Raw genomic sequence first — 23,539 nt, forward strand, 5'->3', positions numbered from 1 at the left:
CACCCAGGATGCCACATTTCATTTGGTTATCATGTCTCCCGAGGCTCCTCCTGGCTGTGACAGTTTCTCAGGGTTGTTTTTGATGACTTTTACGGTTTGGAGGAGAACAGGCTGCATATTTTACCGGAAGCCCATGTACGAGAATTCGATGTTTTTCTCATGATCAGACTTAGGTTAGGGGTTTGGGGCGGGGTCACAGAGACAAAGTCCTATTTCCATCACATCATCTCAAGGGAACCTACGTGAACAGGGTTTAACACTGGTGACGTCCGCCGGGATCCTTTGGCTGAAGCAATGTTGTCAGCAGTTTCTTCTCTTTTTCTATCAGCGGGAAAGGGAACAGGAACATTCCAATTCCCAGGCTCAGCGAGGGAATTAGCAGCTCCAGCAGCCCGGCTCCATGGACGGTGCAGACAGTGTAAAGAGCGCCATCTAGTGCTGAATGGCAGTGACGTCCTCATCAGACACCCCCCCCCCGCCCCCCCAGCCCCCTCCCGCCCCCCGCCCCGCGTGATCATGATTTGGGTAGTTCAGGTTGCGGGATCCAAACTGCCCTTATTCACTATTTGTTCCTTTTAGCTTAAATCATGCATCGTCAGTTTCTGTGACTGCAACTAAAAACTCTGATCAACTTTTTATGATTTTGTGCTATTAAAATTTTCTCTAGGAGCTTCTTGGCGCTTTCACTGTCCAAGGCAGGAGAGGTAGGAGTTCTTCTCCCGAATGTGAAAAAGCCCCACAGGCATCTCTTTGAATGGGGTGGCGCATGACTCTCTCAGAGTTTCAGTTATCCATTGCTGCATAAGAAACCATCTCAACACTTAGTGCCCCAAAACAGCAATAATTTTACTTTGCTCAGGATTCCAGCATTTGGACGGGGGGATGGCAAGGCTAGGTTGTATTTAAATAGGTCGTGGCAGTATTTAAGATATGACCGTGGGAAGGAATGCTTGAGATCATTGGAGGAAGCTCACAAGTTTGGGTTAGATGCTGAAATCCCTTTTCACTCGGATAGTCTGTGCTTATGTGGATTTTGGGGTGATGATACCAAAAACTCATTTTCTGGAGCTTTCCGGAAAGAACATCATGAACTTGGAAGGAGCGTGGCCTCTAGGACCCTTTCTCAGGCTGAAATGCTCTGGGACATGAGTGACCCCAGTGATAAAGACTTCCAAATACATTGGTGATTTTGATCAGAGACGATTTCAATATTTGTACCACTGGGACATCCAAACTTGAAATGTCTTTAATGTTAGAATCACGTATACACCTCAGGTGTTATCTCAGGATAATTCAGTTTAAACAAACCTCTTAGATTTAAGGGTGATCATATTTAAAATACGTCCACATCAGCTGAATTAACCAAAATCTCCTTCAAAAGAGTACTTCATACTTCCATCATCAAGCAGTAACCTCACTTTTCATCCTTTTATTTCTCCCCTGTGTTTAGGGTGGTGTATTCACAGGTTCTGGCCCAAGTCCCTTACTTTTACGCATCTCCTTGAAATGACCTAATTCATAAGTGTCGACGGAACGCCTGCTCCTCTTTTAAGAACGTTACCTTAAAATCAGACCTGGAGGTCACCGCCTCCGAGAAAAGGACTTTCTTCCAGCGAGTTTCCTGAGAGCTCCTTTGACCTCCTTGTTCCTCAGGCTATAAATGATGGGGTTCAGCATTGGGGTGACCACTGTGTAGAACACAGAGATCGTCTTATCCTGCTCTTTCGTGGTCCTGGCGTTTGGCCGCATGTAGGCGAATATTCCTGAGCCGTAGAAGAGGACGACGACAATGAGATGGGAGCCACAGGTAGAGAAAGCTTTGAGCCTCCCCGCCCCAGACTGCATCTGGATCACGGCGGAGACGATGTTCCCGTAGGAGACGAGGATGAGGGCGACAGGCGCCAGGAGGATGGCCACGCCCATTGCGAAGATGGCCGTCTCGGTCTCGTGGGTGTCTGCTGAAGCCAGCCTCAGGAGGGCAGGGGGCTCGCAAAAGTAGTGATTGATCACGTTCCGTCCTTGATAGGGAAGTTGGAAAGTAAAGGTGGTGTCCACCAGAGACACCAGGGCGCCGCCGGCCCAGGACCCCACGGCCAGCCGGAGACACGCTTGTTGGGTCATGACGGTGGCGTAGCGCAGGGGCTTGCAGACGGCCACATAGCGGTCATAGGACATGACCGCCAGCAGGGCACACTCGGCACACCCAACCAGAAGGAAGACGATTATCTGGGCCATACACCCCGAAAAAGAAATGGTTTTCCTCTTCACCAGGAAGTGGACCAACACCTGGGGGACGATGCTGGTAGAGAAACAGAGGTCTGCGAAAGACAGGTTTCTAAGAAAAAAGTACATGGGCGTGTGAAGTCGAGGATCCAGGAAGATGAGAATGATGATGAGCAGGTTTCCCAGCACGGTCAGCAGATAAATGGTGAGAAAAAGAATGAACAGCAGGAGCTGGGTCTGCACGTCCTGAGAAAGGCCAAGGAAGACAAACTCGGCCACGAAGCTGTGGTTTTCTTCTCCCATTGAGACTTATGCTTGTTTACCTGTTGGGCTCAAACAAAAAGAACAAACTTTGCGTGAATGACATCAAGTCCTGAAGCAGAGGCTCATTTAGAGCTCAACGTTAAAACCTAATTCACTACGTCTAGATTTTTTGCACCCAAATTGTTCTAATGGATTCTGAGTATTTTTATTCTTATTATTGGTTTTAATTTAAATCCACTTCATTCCCCCCCCCCCCAGTTTCCTTTCCCCAGTGTCATTTATTTATAGATAGAATATGATGCTATTAAAGCCTCTGGGCTAATTCTGCTATGAGGATATCATGTGGATTTTACGAAGTGACTGCACACTTATTGTTAGGAAATGACATATGCTGTTAGGACTATACCACCATCTGATAAAAACCCTACATATTGAATTATAACATATGCTTGAAAAACGTAAAACTGTTTTTAAGCATCAAATCTAATTTGACCTCTTAAAACAAAAAAACTTTTCTTGGGTTTAAAAATAAATAAAGCCTTGGCATATCAACACTAAGGACCATTCCATTTGGATTAAATAATAAAATATTAAAGTTAAAACATTACAAAAAAGGGGAAAATAGGTTAAAATTGCTGTGATATAGAGACAGGATCAGACTTGAAAAACCACAAAGCCTTCTAAGAAAACAAGAAGGAAAATGTATAGAGTTTACAAAATAAGTTGAAAGGTTTTTGAGCGATAATAACAATGAGTAAAATTTAAAAAAAGATAAACTACAAACAGAGGACAATGTTTCAGGGAGATACAGGACACAAGTTAAAATTCATTAAGATTCCATATCAAACGCTATGAAAATTGTTGAATAATGAAATAATGGGGCCAAGGACACAAACGGACTATTTACAAAGAAGAAACGCAAACAGCTACTAATATAAGAAAATATTCAGTATTGCTATAACGAAGTGCAATTATGACAATGAGACTTTTCATCTGGGACATTAGCTAAGATTTTAATAGCAATAGTCGCAACAAAAATAACTTTTTTTTTGTCTTTTTGCTATTTCTTGGACCACTCCCGCGGCATATGGAGGTTCCCAGGCTAGGGGTTGAATCGGAGCTGTAGCCACCGGCCTACGCCAGAGCCACAGCAACGCGGGATCCGAGCCGCGTCTGCAACCTACACCACAGCTCACGGCAACACCGGATCGTTAACCCACTGAGCAAGGCCAGGGACCGAACCCGCAACCTCGTGGTTCCTAGTCGGATTCGTTAACCACTGCGCCACGACGGGAACTCCTTTTTTTTTTTTTTTTAAGGGATGCATCCCTGGTATATGGAAGCTGCCAGGCTAGGGGTCAAATCAAAGCTACAGCTGCCCGCCTACACCACAGCCACAGCAACGTGGGATCCTAACCAAGTCTGTGAACTACAGCACACCTCACAGCAAGGCTGGGTCCCTGACCCACTGGACGAGACCAGGGATCAAACCCGCACCCTCATGGATGCTAGTCGGATTTGTTTCTGCTGCTTCACAATAGGAACTCCCAATAGCCAGTTTTTACTGGGCATTTAACACAGGTCAGGCATTCCTTTAAGGTTTTATATGATTATTTTGTCCAGATAACATTATGAGGTAGATACCGTCTTCTTTTACAGATGAGAAAACTGAGGCACAGAGAGGTTGAATCACACAAACTAACAGCAGAATCCATTAGCTGTGTAACGTGTAATGCGGGTGCAGAGAAAGACACATTTTTGTATAATGAGAGTAGGAAAGTTAGTACGATATTTCTGGAAAGCAATTTTGTCAATACATTAAATGACTCGAACACTCATATGCTTTGATTCAGTTCTCAATAGTATGGGCAAGGCAGAAGTTCCTTTTTTGCCAGTCCTTTCTCCCCTTGGAGGAATACGAATCTGATCGGTAACATTCTAGGACGCTGACCAGTCCACGTTTACCGCTGGGTGGGCTATTGGGCGTTCCAAGGTCATGCACGGTTCTGTTTCTTCTCTCTCTTCTGGAGCTGAACTGAGAAGGTGAGCAAGGTCCCCCTGAAGAAGTTTACTTGCTCTTTCTCATAGTTTCCAAGTGTGCTCATCATTGCTTCCTTCTACTGTATCATGTTACCAGCCGGAGGGTAGAATGATGATACAATATGGATTTAAGCCACAAGGGAGGCTGAGGTTCCCAGAGACTTTAGACCAGACCAAGCAGCCCAACCCACGCTTATCACAGCTCTGGACCTGAGTGATGTTAGCAACTGGCCCAACTAATAAAAAGTGGTGACTTATTTTCCATTATTTCATGTTTCTTTTATAGGACGCTAAGGGAAGAAATGACCAGGAATAGAGGAGTATGAGGAGTATAAGGAGTTCCTGAATCCCTTAAGTCTAATATCATCTAATACCCTCAGATATTGTCCCAATTTCTAAATCCAATTCGAGGAGTCCATTCTAAATAAATACTCTAAGTTGCAGAAAGTATTTACAGGAAAATATGTCTGTCACATCACACAATGAAATAATAGTTTAAAAATACATAAAAGCAATGCAACACAACAGAGATCCCAGAAATAAACCCACACCTGTATGGCCAACAAGGTGCCGAGAATACTGACTGGGGAAAGGATGGTCTCATCAGTAAATGCTGCTGGGAAAGCTGGACATCCACTGACAAAAGCATGAAATTGGGCCTTAATCTCACACCATATACAAAAATAAACTCAAAGTGGATTAAAGACTTAACTCCTAGCAGAAAATATAAGGAGAAAACTTCTGGACATTAGTCTTGGCAATGATTTCTTGGATATGACACCACAAACAAAAGCAACAAAAACAAAAAAATAGACAAGTGAAACCACATCAAACTAAAAAGCCTCTGCATTCCCAAGGAGACAGTTAACAACACGAAAAAGCAACCTATGGAATGGGAGACAACATCTGCAAACCATGCATCAGATAAAAAGTTAGTATCTGAAACACATGGATAACTCATACAGCTCAATGTCCGAAAAGCAAGTATCACAATTAAAACATGGACAAAGAAACTGAAGAGACTCTTCTCCAAGAAGACATAAAAATAGCCAACAGGAACCTGAAAAAGTGCTAAATATCACTAATTATCATCAAAACGTAAATCTAAACCGCATTGGTTACCTCACCCTTGTTAGGATGCCTATTATTAAAAAAAAAAAAAAGAGAAACCCAGAAGATAACAAGTGTTGGTAACAATCCTTATACAAAACAAAGGATTATTACTCAGCCATGAAAAATGAAATGCTGCCCTTTGCACTAGCGTGGATGGACGCTGAGCGCATTATACTAAGCGAAATAAGCCAGACAAAGATAAATACTTTATGGTTCCGCTTATATGTGGAATCTAATAAATAAAATGAAAGAATGAATATAGCAAAACAGAACAGACTCACAGATACAGAGAACAAACTCACGGTTACCAGAGGGGAGAGGGTGGGGGAGGGGGAGGAGATGAAGAGGCACCAACTACTGTGTATAAAATAAACTATAAGACTATATTTCACAGCATAGAGAATATAGCCAATATTCCAATAGTAAATTCAAATGGCGTGTCATCTATAAAAACACTGAGTCACTATGTTGTATGCCTGAATAAAATATTGTAAATCAACTATACTTCAATAAAAAAAGGATTTTAAAATGTTGACTATACATACAGTGGAACATTATTCACTTTTTAGAAAGAAGGAAATCCTGCTACTTGCGACAACGTGGATAAACTCGGAGGGCATTGTGCTAAATGACCTCAACCAGACAGAGAAGTCCAAATACATATAAATGTGATAGCACTTACACGAGGAATCTGAAATAAGTCAAACCCGCAGAGGCAGAACGTGGTGCGGAGGTCTCAGCGGCTGTGAGGAGGAGGAAATGGGGAGAGATCCGTCACAGGATGTTAGTGATTAGTTACAGGATGAATAAATCCTGGAGATGTACAGTCCCCGCAGTTTATCGGAGAACCATTTCCTCTCCTGCAATTATTTCTGAAATTCCACAGAGAATAACTTACCTACTCTCAGCACTGTCAGCTGCAGAGCAACATCTGCCCCTCTCTTTGGTCGGTTCTCTTGTCCAGGTGTGACCTGGGCAACATCTGCCCCTCTCTTTGGTCCGTTCCTTGTCCAGGTGTGCCCTGGGCACTGCCGTGTCGTCTGACCCGCAGATACTGATCATCAACAGCACTGACAGCCGTGACGGCAATAAGTGTCCATCGGTACTTGCCAAAGGGCTTATTTAGATTAATATACTATATGTTAATTTAAAAATATGAATAGTGTATAACATGGTAAACCCGATGTGTAATTAATGAAGGGTTATCCTGCCACCACCATCAAACTCTCCCACGTTATCTAACGTTGTGGGTAACAGACGGTAACAAACTATGTGATGACAGAGTGGCTTGACATCTATACTAATCCCTTTGCCTGTGGGCCTTAAACCTCAAGTACTCTGAGAGTATATTTTCCATAAGTTGTATATTGTGTATTTCTTCCTTTTTGCAAATACCGGTTCCTTATGACGGTTATAATAAGGAAAGTGTTCCTGAGCACTTACCTAAACTGCACCGTGATGCAGTTCTCTCGGGAATTATTTCATGTAGCCAGACAGCCTGCAGGCAACGTGAACGGACACCAGCCGTTTCTGTGAACATCTGCACTCGATAACAGTCTGCAAACTCACAAGAAAGGTGAGCTCCTGCTGTCTTCCCCAGCAGCCCTGGGATCCACAGATGTCCAGAATCCCAGGTCCCTCTGCTCGTGTAACCCTTCAGCTTACAAAATCCTGCTCCTTTGGATTTTGGAAAAGACTGTCAAACTATAGTTGATTTACAACGTTGTGTCCATCTCTTTCACTTTGATTCGAATGATGTAGCCACACTTCGCCTGGTAGCCCACGGCCCTTCATCCATGGCCACTAATAAAGGCATATGCCCCAAGTTCTGCCCCCCTCAAAAGAAAAAGAAAAAAAAAAGTGGCTTGTCCACAGTCACACAGCTGACAAGTGACAGAGCTGGCATTTGAGCCCCGGCAGTCTGGCTCTGGAGCCTGCACCATTCACCACCTGGCGGAGGGCTATCTGCATGAAGAAATGAACAGAGGGCAGAGGATCACCCCGCGAGGAAAGGGACCTGGCTCCAATCCCCACTCTGTGACATCCAGAGTCATTCAAGTCTGTGCGGTGTCCTGCAGCAGGGCCCCAAAGGCCAGTCGCAGCCTCCACTCGAGTGTCGGGTATGCCCAGAGCATCAAACGCTGGAGCCAGAGCGGGTGGCTGCTTCGGGGAGGAGAGAAATGGCTGTGTTGACATCTTCCACAGAAAGAATTCTTTCTGCTGAGTTAAAAACGTGCAGCAAAATACCATGTATGGGCATGTGTGGGTGCTTCTCCCCCAGAGACTCCTTTAAAGGACAGTCTCACCACACTGATGAACTCTTTTTGGCCACATCCACGGCACGCAGAAGTTCCCAGGCCAGGGAGTGAACCCTCGCCATGGTAGTGGCCTGGGCCACAGCAGTCACACCACCAGGTCCTTCCACACTAGGCCACCAGGGAACTCCTACATCGATAAACATTTTACACACCACAAAACCAAAAATCCAGATAGAAACTGTACGTACACATAAAGAGTGGCTCTCTCGCCATCTGTTCCAGGGAGGATTTGTACATTTAAGGCACATGCATGTGAATATGTTGGTTGGGGAAGAAGGTGGTTTAGGATCTAGAAAGGGGAAGAGAGTTGAGTCATAAATAAGCAGAAAAGGAGCCAAACAAGATGAAATGCGGTATCATCTCTATTCCAAGGAAGGCCAGGGATAATTATTCTTTCAGACTCTAAAGATTTCATAATACTCTGTCAGCTTTACTAATTCATTCAACAACGGTGTCTCTTTACTACAGAGAGAAAATGGCTGGGAAAAATAAAACAATGAGACTAAAAGTTTGAAGAAAGCAGGCCAGGGAAGCTGACCACAGTGGACAGGACTCCAGAGAGTGGAGAAGCGCAGAAAGAAGGGACACAGCCAGAGTCTCTGATCTGTTTCCCCAAACCAAAATGACAGGCAGTGACCCTTCCTCCCTCTGAGCCCCTGGTCACTTTGTAACCAATTCGGCCTTTCCGGCTATCTTCTCTCAGGAACCTTCTCTCATGTGCACACAACTGGAGACACCAGAATGATGCCTTGTTACACACACAACACACGCCACGTACTCCTACTCGGTCAGCTTTGCAAGCAGGGTCTCACACAAACACGCAGCCATGCACATGCCAGAGATGCAGGCACCTGCGTATTTACTATTCTTATATACCTACTCACATGGCCACCAAATCCTACCCACAACAAAAGGAGTCACGGAGTGGGTACTGAGCCAGTGGAAACCGAAGCCATCCTGCCTGACTTGCCCGGGGAGGACATGGAGCATGGGGACCGGTGCGAATCCAGCACTGACTGGACCTGGGCCACTCTCCTCCGTCTGCTCTAACCCACCCAGGTTAGAGCAGACTGGCTCAGCCAGTGTCCTGTCCAGTCCGGGCCCCTTTGCCCTCCTAGACCCAGAGGGTGCTCGCAGGCCAGAAGCTCCTGACGGGGTTCCTCAGGGCAACACCCCGAGCGTCCTTCCAGCTCCCTGCCTGCTCCAGGGGGGACGGTGGGAGGAAGGCAAGCTGCGGGCAGACAGCGACGGGCTGACAGCGCAGGGCAGGGAGAACCAGGCAGAGCTGCCTCTCCCCGGGAAAATGAACGGAGCGGGCCTCTCCCTGAGGGAGAAGGTCCGAGAGGACGGGGCGCTGGATCGGGAAGAGTGGGAATAGGACGGTCTCCGGGGTCGAGCGAGAAAGAAAAGCTGAGGGTAAGAGGGCGAATGATCAAGTTCAGCTTCCCCAGCAGCTCGCGCGCCTCCCAGCCTCCAGCCAGTCCTGCCGAGTCCTACCCACCCCGGCGCGTCTTCACCTGAGGACAGAGATAAAGCAGGAAAACAGCTCAGGCGCCACAGGTAAGGCAGCCAGGATTGAGCACCCCAGGGAGTGATTCTTGCAGCCTGCACCCCCACGCCTGAGGGGCGTCCCCAGCAGCCGCTGGGCTTCCAGGCAGGGTCTCCCACGCCTGCCCCACAGCCAGCCGATGATGGGACTCCATCGCAAACCCGTCCTCCTTCCTTAATTCAAGGCACAAACTCCAATTCTCTCAGGTCCCAGCTCTGACCAGAGGGACTATTTAAGGGGAGGTCCTGAGAGGGATGAACGCAGGTCGTTCCCTGGAGCTTCCAGAACCCTCAAGTTTATTACCTTTCCATCCTCTGAGACACCCCAGGGCGCCTGTCTTACATCTGAGATCACAGGCCAGAGCCTTCACATCACACGCACCTCTTTCTCAAGCCCTATACCAGCGTCATTCAAAGGACGTCAGCCCATCACGTCTCGGAGGCTCATACGTCATCAACACCTGCGTTCTCATTTACGCGGTAACCGAACAGAAATGAAAATGAGTGAATAGTGGATCATGCAGATGCCAGCTATCTAACTGAGTAATGCACCTTGGCCGAAGGGCTTGCATTGTCATTTCAGTTTACGGTGTCTTGGTGCCACGCGACCCTCTTCAGTGGCAGAGTTTCACTTGGTTAGCCCTGTCCTGATACCAACATGACAAAAGGGTGTGCTGCTGCAGTAAAGCTGTATATAAAGCTTTTCTTTGGTGGGAGACTCCACTGTCAAAGGGCAGATCGGTAGAATAAAACAGTTGCAGAATGATTAAGACTACTTTGGCCGCGGGAAAAGGGACCACTCCTACAATTCTCTCAAGCTAATGTCCAAAAAAGTTAAGGTGAGTTTTCGATCCAGATGATGCGCGCATATTATCTGAAGGCCAAATGCTGTGAGAGAAAAACCGAGGAAGAACCGAGTCCCCAGAGGACACTGGAGCTGTGTGATGTGCAGGGAATGCCCTGAAGCAGTCAGTCCTCCAGCCACAATTCAAGGGGCAACTCAGCTCCAGCAAAACGTCGTCTGTCCCGTTAAGGAAATGCTATTAATTTGAACTCTACAGTTTCTCTGGCTTTGCGGTTTGGCTTACACAGTATTTGTAGTTTTGTTGTGGTTTCACAGAACACATAAATGGAACTCATTAAAAATAAATGGATGATGCTCCATGGTATAAATATACCATGATTTATTTAACCACATTCGTATTAATGGACATTTGGGTTATTTCCGATCTTTAGACATTAAAACATTACCAAGGTGACCATCTTAGAATATACATTTATGTCCTTATCAAATGTGTTTGAAGAATAAATTTCCCGGGGTTTAATTCTGGGGTCTAAAGGTATGTCCCTTTAAAATATCAGTAGATATTGTCAGGTGCATTAATTTACGCTCATAAAAATTACATCAATGTTCCTATTTACTCACACCTTTGCGAACAGTTGGTGTTGTCATACTCTTCGACTTTGCAAATGTTAGTTAAAAAAAAAAACCCCTCATTGTTATTTTATTGTAAGATACTTTACACTGTGTTATTTTATAAGATACTTTATTGTATGAACATAGTATCATATGTTTATTGATCATTTTTCAATTTCTTTTTCTGTGAAGGGATTATTTACTCATTTTCTTTTATTGAGCTGTTCAACTCTCTTTTACTGCTTTGTAAAACCCATGGCTATTATGAAAAATTGGCTCTTTGATTTTACCTTGAAAATAAGTTTTTTTCCATTTTGTTAGTTGACTTTATGGATTTTTATATTTTTTGTAATTTAATCTAGTCAACTCAATCAGTCTTTACCACTCATGATTTCTGATTTTTGTGTTAATATTTATTTTTAAATTTTTTTTATTTATTATTATTATTTTTTTTCTTTTTGCTATTTCTTTGGGCCGCTCCCGCGGCATATGGAGGTTCCCAGGCTAGGGGTCCAATTGGAGCTGTAGCTGCTGGCCTATGCCAGAGCAACACAGGATCTGAGCCATGTCTGCAACCTACACCACAGCTCACGGCAACGCCGGATCCTTAACCCACTGAGCAAGGGCAGGGTCGAACCTACAACCTCATGGTTCCTAGTCGGATTCGTTAACCACTGCGCCATAACATAACTCCTGTGTTAATATTTAAAAGGCTCCTGATTATGTTTTAAAAGATTATGGTTTTTAAAAAAATATTTTTCTAAAATTTTCATATTTTTGCTTACATATATGGCTTCATTTACATCTCAATACATCCAGAATTTATTTCTGATTTAAGGAGTGGGGTAAGGGATTCTTAGTTCTTTCCCCAAAATGGTTCTTTCTCCCACAGAATAGGAGAAAATGTTTGCAAACTTATGGCTGATGAGAGTCTTGCATTTAGAATATGCAAAAAATTCATGGGCTCCTCAGAGCAGTTTTCTCAGGGTTACTCGAGATGCTGCCTCCCGGATTTACATCCTCATTTTGCCCCCAAATAAAACGTAACTCTCAAAAAAAAAAAAAATCATGCTGCTGTGCCCTTCCACGTTGCAGCACATGTCAGTACTTCACTCCGTTTTATGGCTGAGTGATAATTCGCTCATGGATGTAACACATTGCTTATTCAGTCCTTGGTTGGTGGCCACTGGGTTGTCTCTACTTCTAAGAGGCTGTTTTGAACAGCGCTGCTGTGACCGTGCAAACACAAGCTTTGGTCTGGTCACCGTTTTCAGTTCTCTTGGGACACACACCCGGGAGTGGAATCGCTGAGACACTTGGTAGTTCTGGACTTCCTGAGGAGTTGCCAACCTGTTCTCAGAGTACCTGCACCAGTTTACAGTCCCAGCAGCAATGCAGGGGGGTCCATTTCTCCACACCCTTACTGGTCAGTACTCTTGCCTGCCTGCCTGCTTTCCTTCCTGCCTGCCTTCCTTCCTGCCTTCCTTCCTGCCTTCTTTCCACCCCTCCCTCCCTCTCTCCTTCTCACCTCCCTCCCATCTCAGCAGCTGTGGGGTTTGCAAATACTTTCTCCCACTCCTGGGGCTGTCTTTTCACTTTCTTGGCAAGAGCAAGTTAAAACAGAGCAAAGCTCTCTTAATCGGCTTCCGGCTGTCTTTTTCTCAATTACACAGTCAATTGTTTGCTGTAAACTTTTGACATTTTTCAGAGTCCAGATAAAGCTGTGTTTGTTTGTTTGTTTGTTTTGTTTTCCAGACAGTATTTGCCCTTTTTTTTTTTTTAACTTCTTCAGAGGGATGGCCTTTTGGAGTCCCCCACGTTACTGTTTTCATTCTTAAAAATAATTTTGGACAGAACTTTGGCTGTTTTAGTAATCGTTACAAAGTGTCAGTTTGGAATTTTGATAATCTAATCACTAATAATCATCTAGTTATTGTCTATTTCATTGATTTCCTGTTTTATTTTTGGATTTGCCTCTGCCCCCAGCAGCTTCAATTAAAAATTCATTTTTTCTCTCCTCTCTCTTCTCTATCCCTCTCAGCTCTCTCTTTTAGTGAGGGGTTACTTAACACAGTAATTTTGCACCCATCTTAAGTAAAACCCGAGAAGTTTTATATACCCGTACACCTGCACAGCCATTACGTAGATCAAAATATAAAATATTCACAGCACATCCCAAGTTAACACTCCCTCAAAGGTAACTATTATCTGGAGTTCTACAAGTAGCAATTAGTTTTGTCTGTTCTTGTGCTTCAAATAAAGGGAACCATACACTATGTACCTCTTTATGTGTCTGGCTTCTTTAGTAAACACCATTCTGTGAATTCTGTCTATGTGTTCTATGTATGATAGTTCATTTTTAAAAAGTTATTTAATAATATTCCATTGTTTGTACCACAACTTATCCTTCCTGTCGTTCATAGAAATTTACATTGGGAGTTCCTGCAACAAACCCAACTAGTTAGTATCCATGAGAATGTGGGTTCAATCCCTGGCCTTGCTCAGTGGGTTAAAGATCCATCATTGCCGTGAGCTGTGGTCAAGTCACAGATGCGGCTCGGATCCTGCATTGCTGCAGGGAAGGCCAATTGGACCTCTAGCCTGGGAACCTCCATACGCAGCAGGTATGGCCTAAAAAGATAAGAAGATTAAAAAAAAAGAAATTTATATTGCTTCCACACTGGGCTATTATGAATAAAGGTATTATAACACCCTTGTACATATTGCGTGTTGGATATCAAAACTCATCTCTCTATGGTATATATTAAGGAAGAAATTACTTTTTAGCTATTTGTATTTTTTTTCTTTGGCAGCATGTGTGGCATGCAGAAGTTCCCTGGCCAGGGATGGAACCCGTGCCATAGCAGTGACCAGAACCATAGCAGTGACGATGCTGGATCCTTAAACGGCTGAGCCACCAGGGAACTCTGCTATTTGTATTTCTTACATTGTAAGTGCATGTTCAAGTCTTTTGCCCATTTTAACAACTGGAATTTTCTGACTTTTCTAATTAATTTGTAGCAGCTCCTTATATATTCAGGGCATCATGTCTATAGCTTACCGTTAAGTTATTAAAATAATAATATATGTGTAAATAAACACAAATAATAAAGAAAATAGGGTTAAATTGTCATGAGACATGTTTCTACAATATTTTCTTAGCCTCTTTGCTTCTGTTTTCTCTGCTGAAAACTCCATCTTGTCCTGCTTTACTTGACCCCACCTTCCTGCGTGAAAAGCAGTCGCAGTGCTGGTGAAGGACATAAGCTTAAGAACAAAGACCTAAAGGCATAAGTTATTCATAGGGTCAGCTGAGTGAGGACTTAATGCTTTGGTCTAGGCACGCCGTTTTGCACAAGCATGCTCTGTCCTCTAAAGAATGAGGAAGATGAGCCTCATGGCCCCAAGGGGTTTATGAGGGGTCGTTAGCAGGATATGCATTAGCAAAGGGAACCAAGGTGCAAACCTAGGCACGCTGGGTTGCTGCAGAAGCACAATGGTGATTCTCTAGAATGCTATGCATGGACAGCTGACACCAAGCTTTCTCAACTGCTAATGATTGTTAAATGCCTAAAGGTCAGAATAAAAGCTTAATCAGCAACCCGCTAGGTGACTTTTAAAATAATTAAAAAAAACCCTATATACTGCACCTACAACCCCCTCCTCACTTGACATAGGCCTAAAGAGCACAATAAAAGCAGTGTGGTTTCTTGAGGCGGAGCTCTTGGTCCCTGAGACCTTGAGTCCCCCGGTTCCCACCTTTAATTAAGATAAATGTCTCTGTGTCTTGCTTTATGTTAATTTTTTCCTTAAGTTTCATAGCACCCGTTCTTCAGCCCCATCCTGCTGAGCGGGTCTCGGCACAACTGTTAATAATTAGAGAATCTAAACATTTTCTGAGGCACACAGTATTTGCATTCTACAAATTATAAAATTCCTCAAAATCTTACATAGAGTATGTGATAGACCTGGGTAGCAACCTAATTATTTTTCCCTCCAGAATACAAATACTTTTGCAAAACATAACACTTCTCCAAAGAGAAGGCACGTAAGAAGAACGGATGACGAGGCTCATAAATGGAGATCCGAGGGCTTAGTACGTGTCATTTTTGTCCTCCTTCGGCCATTTGGGAAACTTCTGAGAGGAAATGCAGCTCAGGATCCACCCGAACGACTCAGAAATCTCCTGGGCGCTCCAGCTGCTCCAGAGACTGCTCCTAGTATCCCGTGGTTACCTCGCTTAAATGGAACTGCTGTTGCACAGTGTGCCCCAAAGTCAGCAAGACCTTTGGGTAGATGGAGCAGGAGGACACAGGAGATGTGGGGATTCCCCTTCCTGCCTTGCCCTTGCCCTTGACTTTGGGGATTTAATAAGATAGCCTAGACTCTGCTCTTCCCCTGCAGCCAATACACCTGTGGCAATTTCCCCCTTAACAGCGAGATGTCCTCACTGGTTTTAACATGCTGATATGATCTTTTCTCTCCACCAGATGAGAAAACACTGGTAAGATTATTAGAGGGAAGAAAAGAGAAGGCATGCTTTGAACAGAGGAGATAAGCTGGCATATACTGGGAGGGATCTGGTTTCAATCTCTTTACAGATTTGATTTTAAAAATTCAACTGGTTTTGTCCAAACAGTCTGCTTCTTGCCGCTAAGTCTTTCGCTGTTGATCTGACCAGGGTTTTTTCCCACAGTGGATCTACCATATCAAACCACCATCACAATGCCAAATTCTTTGTGAAGAAGAATTATGGTTCTCACCTGACGAAGACATAGCAGGACTTCCATGGGTCCATATTGATCCTTCAGGTGGGAATTCCTATGCCCATGTTGATCTGGGGTTGGAGAATAGCAACCGGCTTGGAGAGTAGGAGGTGATTTCGAGCACAAAAGATCTTGGTCTGAGAAGAGAAATTTAGTATTTTCTCTGGGTTCCTATGGATTTCCTTGGCATCTTCCTCCTAAAGGAAATATCAGATTAGACAGTGCATGGCTCTGTGATCCTATCACTCTGTTCCACATCTAGTAATATATGCCATCTTCAGAGAAATGAACTTACAAGCTGGTGTTAAATCTGGAGAAAAGGCAGAGTAACACGAGAGAAAGGCTGACGGTAAACATAACGTCTTCACAGAAGCTCGCTGACCTTGGAGGCAGAGTCACAGCCACCTGGGCAGCATGTTCCCCCACACACTTGCACGGGAGAAGGACATGCTTTTAAAAACAAAGCAGGACAGGTCAAGAGTGTCACCTTCTAATGTCCCACGCTCAGGGTCAGCGAAAGCCCCTCTACCGGGCAGGTCACACGTCACACTCATCTCTGACTCACATTCACCTCTCTGTTTCCTGTTACTTTGGCTCAGGTCAAATCAGCTCAAAAAACATGCGTTAGACACTTCCTCTGTGCCAGGATTTCTCTTATTTGCTGTAGAGAAAAATGACTCAGATGAGGTCCCTGCCCTCGAACATCTTACAGTCACAAAGAAAATATTTTCAATTCGGTTTGTTACGAGCCATGATGCTGTAGGTACACTATGTATCCAGGGTAGGCTGGACGTTTGAGAACGTGTGTGTTTTTGTGTGTGTCTATGTCTGTGAGTGTTGCGAGAGGTGGAGTGGGGATGGAGGAGATGTGTGGGTCAGAAAGAAAAAGGGTCCAGAATAATACTTTTCCTAAACGGAACCTTGAAAAACCGGTAGCAGATGAAGAAGGCTTAGGAATCAGAAATGACCTGTAGCTGCTCTTGCTATAAATTAACGGTGGATTGTAGGCATCACTTAGAACTTTGTGACATGTACTTAGTCTTATGCTCAATATCCCTTTTCATCAACCCCAAGAAGGAGCATTTGTTCACCACTTCCTTTTTCCCTGAGCTCTAGACACACGAGTGGTACAGAGCATTGATTTCTGTTCTGGGAAGGGTGTGAGCTGGGGGCAGAGAAAGGAGTCTAAAGGACCTGAGCTGAACCGTTACCCGGAGACTCTAAGAACCAAGTGGGTAATAACGTCCTATAAAGCGGTGTTAATTTGAAATGTACCCATCCTAGATTAGCTTGTATTTTCAAAGCTTATTTTCACATCAGCTATTTTGACTATAGGCCATATTTCCCTTTGGAAGCAATTCTAAAGTCTGATTGACGAAATCGTTAGATGACGCAGCAGACTCAGTTGGCCCCATTGTTCATTCACTAAACCACTGTTTGCTACGAGTCTTCACCAAGGACCACGCTGGCCCTGGGGATGAAACACGACTACAGTGTGTGTCCACCTGTCTGAGATGCTTTGGCCTCGGGAGCTGGGTTTTCTATCTGTATCCCCTTTACCAAGCACGTGCTTGGCCAACGAGGTTTGCTTAAGAAATAAGGTGATGGAATATTTGAAGTGTGTCGACTGCTCGGGGGAAATGATGCTAACTGTACGTGGCGGGCATCTGAATAGAGAGATTATGCTGAACAAAACCCAGTGAGGTTTAAAACGCAGTGTGTCCTGGTGTGGGGCAGGGAAAAGGGCTGGAAAGGTGGCCTGTGGTCAGACGAGGCTGCCACCTACGATCATCAGGTAGAGAGACGATGCTCATATTGGTGCTTTACTTGTTCACTTATTTCAGCGATGAACTGAAATCTTTCATCATTTCTGACTCACAGACCCATTCAGATGCCTAAGGCCCTGTTATTAGATTCCATGGAATGTAATTAGGTCTTTTTGAGAAAACTCCTGGGAATTCCTTTAGCCTAGAAATGCTGAACATGGAATTCAGGGGGTTCTTCAATTTAGATGTGAATGCTCCTTCTTTATTTGTACTTGAGCTGAAATTTAAAATTTGTTTGAATGTAGGTCCCGAAACCATCGCTAGCAGGATGCATGACTTTATCACCAATAGAAATCAGAGGAATTAAATGGATTGACTTCAACCTATTGTTTTATTACTAGAAGTGTGATATTCAAAAGAAGATACTTTTGATCTATCATATGTTTGCCAGATAGCAGAAGTGGATGCATCGTCTTCGAAAGTATGAAGCTTCACAATATTGAAAACGTTCCAGATAAAGCAGCACGATCATCCTCGAAAAACCTTGTACAAGCGATTCTTGAAATGATTGGCCGTGACTGGGGGCAATTCCTAGGCCCTCCACCTCGGAATTATATAATTGCATAGGCTATGCACACCCACGTTTAATGACTTTATACTAAGAAAAGAGACAAACTATGAGACGGACAAATCAGACCCAGGTGACCGAGTTCCTCCTTCTGGGACTCTCTGATGACCAGCGCACCCAGCAGCTGCTGTTCCTCTTATTCCTGGCTGTCTACCTGCTCACCGTGCTTGGAAACGTACTTCTCATGTCCCTTGTTCTGGCCGACTCTCGCCTCCACACACCCATGTACTTCTTTCTATGCAATTTATCTCTGGCTGACCTCTGCTTCTCCACCAACATCGTCCCTCAGGCCCTCGTCCACCTGCTGTCCAGGAAGAAAGTGATTTCCTTCACACGCTGTGCAGCGCAGCTTCTCTTCTTCCTCCTCTTTGGGGGTACACAGTGTGCCCTCCTGGCGGAGATGTCCTATGACCGGTATGTGGCCATCTGTCACCCTCTGCATTACCCTAGCATCATGACATGGAGGCGGTGCGTCCAGCTGGCCGCAGGGTCGTGGGCGAGCGGCATTCTGGTGTCTGTGGTGGACGCCGCCTTCACGCTAAGGCTCCCTTACCGGGGCAGCCGTAACGTGGCTCATTTCTCTTGTGAGGCCCCTGCCCTGGTGGTCCTGGCGTCCACAGACACCCGCGCTCCAGAGATGGCCATTTTCCTCATGGGGGTTGTGATTCTCCTCATACCTGTTGCCCTAATCCTGGTGTCTTACGGCCGCATCATAGCGACGGTGGTCAGGATGCAGTCAGCCTCGGGGAGGCTCAAGGCATTCTCTACCTGTGGCTCCCACCTCGTGGTGGTCATCCTTTTTTACGGGTCAGCAATCGCCACCTACATGACACCGAAGTCTTCCAAAGAACAGAAGAAGCTGGTGTCTGTGTTCTATGCCATAGTGACCCCCGTGCTTAACCCCCTCATCTACAGCCTGAGGAATAAGGATGTGAAGGGGGCGCTGAGGAAAGTGGCCACGAGGAATGTCCCATGCAGGCTTGCAACTTTCCACTGACAGTGAGACGCTGCTGGCTGCAGACTTGTGAGGCTTGCTGAGTAGGTCCCCGAGCAGGACTGCAATATGGTACAATTTTCATCTGTGGACCGACTCTCCACCCTTTATCGAGCCCTTTCTTTGTAGAAGGACAATAATGCATGAAACATTAGGAAGGAGGGTCTGCTTCCTTCTAGTCGGGATTTCAGGAAGTCCCCTGAGAAATATTCCTGTTTCATAAATCATAAATCCTGGAGCCAGTAAAATCTATCTTTTAAAAAATCATATCACTATCTATTTCAGATCCTATTCCAACTCCTCTATCTTTTGGTTATTCATGAATATCTTTGCATCCTCAAATAACCAATAAACTGACCAACAGTACATAACCACCTGACATGGGCTGGGGCTCCACGCATGCGTATGTGTGCACCTGCACCTGCACGGGCATCTGAGGGGGAGTGAGGAGCATGGGTATGAAAACGCAGAACCTCTGAGCTCTGCTGTCACCTCTCACACTATTATTAGAGACATGATCTACTGGGGCCCATCTTTATAAGGGTAAACAGAGGGGTTTGGAAACCAACAACAAATAGTGACATCCAAGGGGAGCGAGAGTGAGAAGCTATTACCAATCCTAGGCCTGAAGGATCAAAGGGAGGCAGCTGAAACTTGGGGAGGGAGCTGTACATGGAAAGCCACCGACAGGAGCTGGGACTTAGGTATTTGGAGGCAGGAAGCTGTGGGAATAAACATGTCCAGCTCATTCTCTACATATGTTTTGATTTCCTGTTACTGTATTAAAAAAACCCAGAATAACCTCCTCATCCGAAGATCCTTGATTTCATCATGTCTACAAAGGCCTTTTTACCGTGTACAATAACGTACCCATGGATTCGGGGGACTGGGATGGGGACATCTTCCGGGGCCAAGAGTCTACCTACCATCCTGAGGTCAAGTAAAATTAACGTGCAAATTCCCGAAAGCTGGCTCGAATTTTTATCATAGTGCTAATGGACCGAGTCGTGTGAGCGCCGTCATGTGAACAGAACCTCATGACCTGCCTTTTTATTTGCAAATTCTTGTGATATTTCAGAATGTGCTGCCCTTCTGGTGCGTGAGAGCTGCAGGATACCCCACATGGGAGCCTGAATGGGTGTGGGTACCTCCCTGGCACACAGAGTTAGAGCTGTTTGTGGCGTCTGAGGAGAGGACGGGCCTGGGAAGTAAAAACTACTTTACTCTGCTCACTGTCAGTAAATGCGTGTGAACGATTTACAAAAAGCTATGGCGCCCACATCCCGAGTCTGCTCTTTGTCCAGAGTCCAGAGTTGAACAATATTCACGGACAAAACCCTACACGGGGGCTGCTAACTTGCTTGAGGGACATGCAAGCTTACAAAGGACAGTTGATTTCATCCAATCACAATAGCACTACCAAAAAAAATCTAGGAGACAAAAAGTTTGGGGTTATTCACAGCAGTTTCCCATACTTTGTCCACATACAGTCATTTGGGATTCTTTCACACCCTTCCTATCAAGCAGCTCTCATATCCGAGATGCACAATTTGAGACTGAGGCAGTCATTGGTGTGAAGTAGTCTTCCTCCAGATGAGGCACCGGTTATGGCAGCAGAGGAAGCTCTCAACTGACAGCCCCCTAAACATGTATACGTGACGAGACAGTGGAAGATTTAAAGTATCTTTTGATTTTCTGTCCTTCTCACCAGAATATAATTCCATGAGGCAAGACAATTGTCTGTTTTCTTCACCAGGGTATTTTCAGGGTCTAAATAAGGTTTGACACATGCTGAATGCTGAATAAAAATGTGTGAAATTTTGAATTTGAGTTTTGACATTTTTGAAAGTTTGAGTTTAAACTCAAAGGCTGTTGAAGAAATGAGTGCAGGAATAAAACAAACTCTCCTGTTTATTGTCATTATTCTCATCTAGCGCATAAACAGAAAGCTCGGTGAGAGTCATAAGTAGAAGTTTTGGACAAAAAGAGAGTAAGGCAGAAAAATATAAAATGACAGGGATGGAGAAGGTCAAGAAAAATTAAAACCAAAAAATGACAAATTTTTGTGAGGTTGTCAACTTTCAGAGAGGCTGCTAACGGTGCAAACCAGCAGCAGCCTCAGAGACACTGGGAGGGAGCACAGCCTCAGAGAACACGGGGCCACGGAAGCACCTTGGTTCATCGCGCCTGCTTGTCCACTCACAAACGGATGCCCGTGGAAAGCCCACACCCCAGTGGGTACACGGTGGCACCTGGAAAGAGTGGAGGGCAAATACGTACTGGAGAAACTTGCTTTTCTTCGCCTCGTCCTGGAGTGCTGCCCCTTGGTTTCCAAGCCCGTCACAGTTTCCGAGGGCCCAGGGCCCTGAGGACGACTCGTCTCAGTGCAGCCTTCACCTCACTGTTCCTTAAGCTGTAGATGATGGGGTTCAGCATGGGCGTCAGCACCGTGTAGGACAGGGACAGCAGCTTCTTGCCCTCGGGGGAGGTGCTGGACCGGGGCCGGAAGTAGGTGAGGATGGCAGTGCTGTAGAAGAGAGAGACCACCAGCAGGTGGGAGGAGCAGGTGGAGAAGGCCCGGTGCTTCCCCTCTGCCGCGGGCATCCTGGAGACGGCAGAAAGGATGCGGACATAGGACCCCAGGATCCACAAGAAAGGGAAGAGGATGAACAGGACAGTGGCTGTCAGGGCCTCCAGTTCGAACACGGAGGTGTCAGCACAGACCAGGGCAATGACGGGGGGGCTGTCGCAGAAGAAGTGGTTCACCCTGTTGGGGCCACAAAAAGGGAAGCTGAAAATCCATGTGGTCTGCACAGTGGCCACTGGAAACCCTGAGACCCAAGAGGCAGCGGCCAGCTGGGCACAGGCCCTGCGACCCATGATGACCGGGTAGCGCAAAGGGTCGCAGATGGCCACGTAGCGGTCGTACGCCATGGTGGCCAGGAGGCAGCACTCAGCAGCTCCAAAGAAGAAGAAGAAATACATCTGAGCGGCACAGCCGAGGAAGGAGATGGTTGTGTCCTGGGCGATCAGGGTCCCCAGCACCTTGGGCACAATGACCAGGTTGAAGCCAATCTCCAGGAAAGACAAGTTCCTGAGGAAGAAGTACATGGGGCTGTGCAGGGCAGAGTCAGCAGCAGTGACCAGGATGATGAGGACATTTCCTGTCAGGGTAACCAGGTAAATGATCAAGAAAAGGAGAAACAACAGAGCTTGTATCTCAGAGGACAGGGCTGAGAAACTCACAAGAACAAACTCGCTGACGATTGTCCAGTTTCCCCACATGATTCTTCTGCCCCGGATCTCACTGGGCATCCGTACTCCTGGAAGGTGGAAGTTCCCATATATTATTTAAACCTCTATCATACCCTCAGAAAGGGAACGTCCTGTGGCCTCATTCTTCATTCTTCTTATTGTAGTTGTTGACATTCAAACACTCTACTTCCTCAAATGTAAAAAACAAGTCTGGCTACGGGATTCACAGGTTTTTTGACAAATGCTAACTTTTTTTTAGACGGAACTGAGGCGCACCCTATGTATCACACGCATGTCCTGACTTGGCCCCAGGGAGGACGGTCAAGGTCACAGCTTCCCTCTTGTGCGGGTCCCCATCTCTCCTCCACCGTCAGTGGTGCTAAAAGAAGCTGCCAGGCCACGCTTTTCTGAAGAGAGAGGTCCTAAGGCACAGAAAGGTGGTGAAGTGGGCCAGGGCATGTTTCCTACAAAGCAAAAGGGTGGGAAGGAGGAAGTCGAGGAAAGTGAGCCAAGGAGCACCAGTGTTCCCGAGCAGGAGTCCTGCAGGGGTTCACTCTGCAGCAGCTCATACTTGGGAAGATTTCAGAAAATTGAGGAAAACGTCATCTCTAACCTCAGACAATCATAGTTGGAAGACACGTAATATAGAAACGGGTTTATCTTGATTCCTGGACTAAGTATTGTCTTCAAGGCTCCATGTGCTGAAACCAAGGGAAGGCAGGCTCTAGACAGTGTCAGGCAGAGAGAGACTCTAGGTGTGCTATGTGAACTCCTACTGGTTGACTTGGGTCTTGACTCTCAAAAAATACAAAACCTAATTTTACGTATTAACAAAAGCCAACTCAAGCATGCAACTATAACTAATAATGTTAAATTCTATGAAAAAGGATCAGAAAGCTTCATCATTGCATCAACAACTAAGCTTCAAAACTGGGACCCTGAAAGTCTCTGTAATGACGATAAACGTAAATGAAGCAATAAATCTAAAGAATTTAGCATGGTGACTGGTACATAATACATGTTCAATGAATGCTAGCCATTATAGTTCTTATGATATAATGCCAGATCTACCTTCCAAAACCCACCTCTTATCTAACCCATTGCCCAAACTCACTGTAGCCCTCGCTTTTCAATCACTGAGAAAAAAAATTGTTTATTCAATAAGCATTGCCTTTTGTGTGCCAGACATTATTCTCAACACTGAAGA

General features: G+C 45.4%; 3 protein-coding genes across 5 annotated transcripts; 1 reads left to right on the top strand and 2 right to left on the bottom strand.

Annotated features, from left to right (window-relative positions):
- Positions 1-503: 503 nt before the first annotated feature.
- Positions 504-15,746, bottom strand: LOC125111239 (olfactory receptor 2D3). 3 transcript variants are annotated; one of them, XM_047753127.1, is made up of 3 exons: positions 7,084-7,791; positions 6,323-6,383; positions 504-2,546 (listed from the first exon to the last, which is right to left on the bottom strand). In XM_047753127.1, the coding sequence occupies exon 3, from the start codon at positions 2,524-2,526 to the stop codon at positions 1,582-1,584; it is 945 nt and encodes a 314-aa protein (XP_047609083.1). In that variant the 5' UTR covers positions 2,527-2,546; positions 6,323-6,383; positions 7,084-7,791; the 3' UTR covers positions 504-1,581. The 3 variants fall into 3 exon arrangements, with proteins under 3 accessions (XP_047609083.1, XP_047609084.1, XP_047609085.1); XM_047753128.1 differs by lacking the exons at positions 6,323-6,383; positions 7,084-7,791 and adding an exon at positions 15,687-15,746; XM_047753129.1 differs by lacking the exon at positions 7,084-7,791 and having other exon boundaries at positions 6,323-6,430.
- LOC125111236 (olfactory receptor 10A4) lies at positions 15,685-23,234 on the bottom strand. Its single transcript, XM_047753124.1, has 2 exons — positions 21,358-23,234; positions 15,685-15,886 (listed from the first exon to the last, which is right to left on the bottom strand). Exon 1 carries the CDS (start codon positions 22,390-22,392, stop codon positions 21,418-21,420), a length of 975 nt encoding a protein of 324 aa, XP_047609080.1. The 5' UTR covers positions 22,393-23,234; the 3' UTR covers positions 15,685-15,886; positions 21,358-21,417.
- On the top strand, positions 18,133-19,080 carry LOC125111238 (olfactory receptor 2D2). Its single transcript, XM_047753126.1, has one exon. It carries the CDS (start codon positions 18,133-18,135, stop codon positions 19,078-19,080), a length of 948 nt encoding a protein of 315 aa, XP_047609082.1.
- Positions 23,235-23,539: the final 305 nt, after the last annotated feature.

Source organism: Phacochoerus africanus, chromosome 11 (assembly GCF_016906955.1).
Source record: "Phacochoerus africanus isolate WHEZ1 chromosome 11, ROS_Pafr_v1, whole genome shotgun sequence".
Taxonomy (NCBI): Eukaryota; Metazoa; Chordata; class Mammalia; order Artiodactyla; family Suidae; genus Phacochoerus; species Phacochoerus africanus.